The sequence below is a fragment of the Etheostoma spectabile genome, chromosome 16 (assembly GCF_008692095.1).
Source record: "Etheostoma spectabile isolate EspeVRDwgs_2016 chromosome 16, UIUC_Espe_1.0, whole genome shotgun sequence".
NCBI lineage: Eukaryota > Metazoa > Chordata > Actinopteri > Perciformes > Percidae > Etheostoma > Etheostoma spectabile.
Genome location: NC_045748.1, coordinates 1,585,817 through 1,589,156, shown reverse-complemented (window position 1 = coordinate 1,589,156; position 3,340 = coordinate 1,585,817). Strand labels below are relative to the sequence as shown.

Genomic DNA, 3,340 nt, shown 5'->3' with positions numbered 1-3,340 from the left:
TTTTATTTTTAAAGGCCAGTTATTTTAGGGATCAGGATACTATGTATCCTAAACTTGTTGAAGGACTCAAAAAACAAAGTATAGGACTTGGGGCTTGTTGATCCTAACATACACCTGGGACTCTTGCAGAACAATGACGTTGTCACACCTCTGTTAGCTTCTGAGCAAAAACTTTAACACCCTGTTGACCGACGTACTGGGCTAAATTATCCTAAAGGCCATAATTGAGGTATTTCCGTTTTGAGAATATCTTTAGATACATTTTTCCATTTTAAATAAATTGTATGAATGAAAATACTGTACACGGGTGTGTTTTTGAATGAAATGTATTGAAAATGTTCTGGTACAGCATAAACTCCTCTATTCCAGACTCAAACAACACAAAACAAATAGATATAAACAGATTTTAAACATGTTGGTTTTGTAAAACATATTCATTTCATGATTAAAAATTACTAGCAATTCATTAATAAGTTACATAAATTACAAAAAGCTTTATAATTGTACATTACACCTTTTTAGATGAAAAGGCATCCAACCTATTCTTAAGAGTTAACTGAAGAGGAATGCACTCCTTCTAAAAGCTCATTCCATGCTCTTACCGCACGGTGTGTGTGGTCTTTTCAGACAGGCATCTTCTAGGGTAAAGTTTTAAAGAATTCTCTCGTATCTCATACATATTGCGCCTAAACTGAAATACAGGCTCATCATAGATCTTCGATAGTGGATTTAGTATATAGCTTATTAACTTCATTAATCATATTGCAAATTTTAAGACAATACAGTTTACCTTTAGTATATAAAGTGTCACTGCTGTAGTTGTGAGGCTTTGAAACTGACTTAAATCTCCACCTGTCTTCTTTTGTTGATGTCCAGGCAGAAGTCTTGTGGTAGACATGTGGAGTCCTTCTTTGCGCGGTGCGATCGGGCGCTTAGTTTCATTCACACAGTTACCAAGTTCTACAGATCAGTGCCTGTCCTTCTTCTACAAGCTCTACGGGCCAAACACAGGTGAGGAAGAGACTAAAAGGAAAGCAGTTTACAGTGAAAGAATATTAATGAAGCATGTGTTTCTTTAAGCCTGGGCAGGGGGGGGTAATCATTTCATATAAAAAGTACAGGATCTTGTCTTGAAAATCTGCCTGTTATAAGTGTTTTTTTAACGAGTTACTGTTTCAAAATGTCATGTTGGTTTGAAGTCAAATATTTCCTACTGTACTTACCTGACGGAAGCTGGGAACAATCACAAAAATGATTTCTTTCTTCTCGCCCATTTCCTGCCCTGTCCTCACCCACTGTTGCCGTCCAGGTTCTCTGAATGTCAAACTGTTGGATAACACCGGTTATGAGACCGTCCTCTGGACCCACAGCGCAGCTCATGGCAACATGTGGCACGAGACACACTGCCCCGTACCACACCAGCTCACAAACTTCCGGGTATGGAATGACTGCAGTCAGCCTCAAACTCCTAAACAATGTCACAGAGCTTCATGCCTCTTTCATATTAGGAATTAGTGACAACAGAGGGGAAGATGTCCCCCGAAAGTCAAAAATCAATAAATAAAAGGTAGTTTTTTTTTACATATTCCTTCTCCAACCCAGCTATTGTTTGAAGCAGTTCGGTCTGGTTTTGACGGACGCGTTGCCATTGACGACGTGTCGTTTGTGGACCGCCCATGCACCGTGCCGAGGATGTGTTCCTTTGAAGGCCAGCGGTGTGGGTACAGCAGCTCCGGTAACGTTCGCTGGCTCCACCGCAGCGGACACACCGCCACCATGACTGGACCCAAGACTGACCACACTCTGGAGACTGAACTGGGTGAGCCAGAATCAGGGGAAAACAGTAGCAATATTTAAATGTATATGCAGAAAGCTGGGAGACGGTGAATTGTGATCCCCCTCTGCCTGGTTGGTGGCGCAGGTTTCTACATGATGGTAAACACCGGAGCGGACATCCTTCCTTCTGGTGGTGCGGCTGTCCTCACCTCCCCTGTTCGCCATGGAACCGCCAAGACTGAGTGTGTCCACTTCTGGTATCACATGGGAGGGGTGAATCCTGGTGAGACACCGTCACACACACACACACACACACCTAAAAAAACAATAAATATAATCTAATACAATTTAACTATGTGTACTTTGCAGGTTCTCTGACATTGTATATGAAGCCGTTGAAGGGAGAAAGGGTGAAGATCTTCTCTGAGAGGCTGAACCAGGGCGATGTCTGGCGCCATGGCAACGGCAACATCTCAAGTGCCCGTGAGGACTGGCAGGTACAGTGTAGTGGTTGGAACAATTATTGACTTATTATACCAAAAGTATAAGGTACCAAGTGATATAACTGTCGTAGTATAATTTGCTGAATCACAGTTCATTAGTTTGCGTTCCCGTCCCATTTACAGAGACCAGTCTAAGGCTCCGCTCACAGTCAGACGGTCCGGTGAAATTGCAGGTCTTCCCATTCATTTAGTCATGTTAAGGTTGCTGTGGTGGAGGCCACGGGGGGAGCCGAAAAAAAGTTCAGACCGATTCAACTGTTGGAGAAACGCGACTTCACTCTGCAGTGGCCAATCATATATCCGGCGATCAGACGTGACAGTCCGTTTTGGGGCGGTGTGAGGGTCCCGTACAGTAAACAGGAAACCTCACTGCTTGCATTGCTGCCACAAGAAAGTTTTAAAACATGAGGGTAAAAAACACAAACTTCCCTGGAGTTCTGTGTAACAGCTGAATGTATCCTGCAACAAAGTACAGTCCCTCATCTCTCTTCTTCCTCTCTTTCTCTGTGACATTAAGCTGTCGGAAATGTCGAGATCTATAAACCATCTGACGGAATATAATAAATGTAATTTAATAGGTCTACTTTTGCTACATTGGGGGGGTTTGAGAACACAACAGGACGTCACACACGTTTAAGTGACACCCACCGCCACTCAACCCTGCAGCGAATCGCCAGATTGCTTTCTTTAGTCTGAACGTGCCCTCAGTCAGAGACGCCGTTGGTGCCTTTTAAAATAAACACTTTCAAGGGAAAGCAGCAGGTTAAAGTTTCCATCTCTCCAGCAGAATTTGGCCCTGCTTTAGAGAATTGGCATTAGCGGACCTTTATGTAGGACCTTGCGTTTGTCCTTTAAACAGATGATGACGTGCTTTGCTCTGCTCTGCAGCTGGAGTTTGAGGTGGTCGGAGTCGGAGGCAAAGACACTCACGTTGCAGTTGACGACATTGTAATTTCAGCTCACCCATGTGAAGATCAAGGTTTGTATCAGTCTTAGACAGATTAGACATTAGTATAATATGTCACAAATCATCTAAATCATCGTCTGGAAAGACCAGGTGA

At 43.1% G+C, this 3,340-nt stretch overlaps 1 protein-coding gene across 2 annotated transcripts in view; it reads left to right on the top strand.

Annotated features, from left to right (window-relative positions):
* The window catches only part of mamdc4 (MAM domain containing 4), a 24,335-nt gene that overhangs the window by 14,106 nt on the left and 6,889 nt on the right, over positions 1 to 3,340 (top strand). For both annotated transcript variants that reach the window (XM_032539553.1, XM_032539552.1), the window contains exons 17-22: positions 877 to 1,011; positions 1,310 to 1,437; positions 1,603 to 1,819; positions 1,922 to 2,059; positions 2,146 to 2,273; positions 3,168 to 3,258. In XM_032539553.1, coding sequence (XP_032395444.1) covers positions 877 to 1,011; positions 1,310 to 1,437; positions 1,603 to 1,819; positions 1,922 to 2,059; positions 2,146 to 2,273; positions 3,168 to 3,258 — 837 coding nt within the window. The remainder of the gene's footprint in view (positions 1 to 876; positions 1,012 to 1,309; positions 1,438 to 1,602; positions 1,820 to 1,921; positions 2,060 to 2,145; positions 2,274 to 3,167; positions 3,259 to 3,340) is intronic.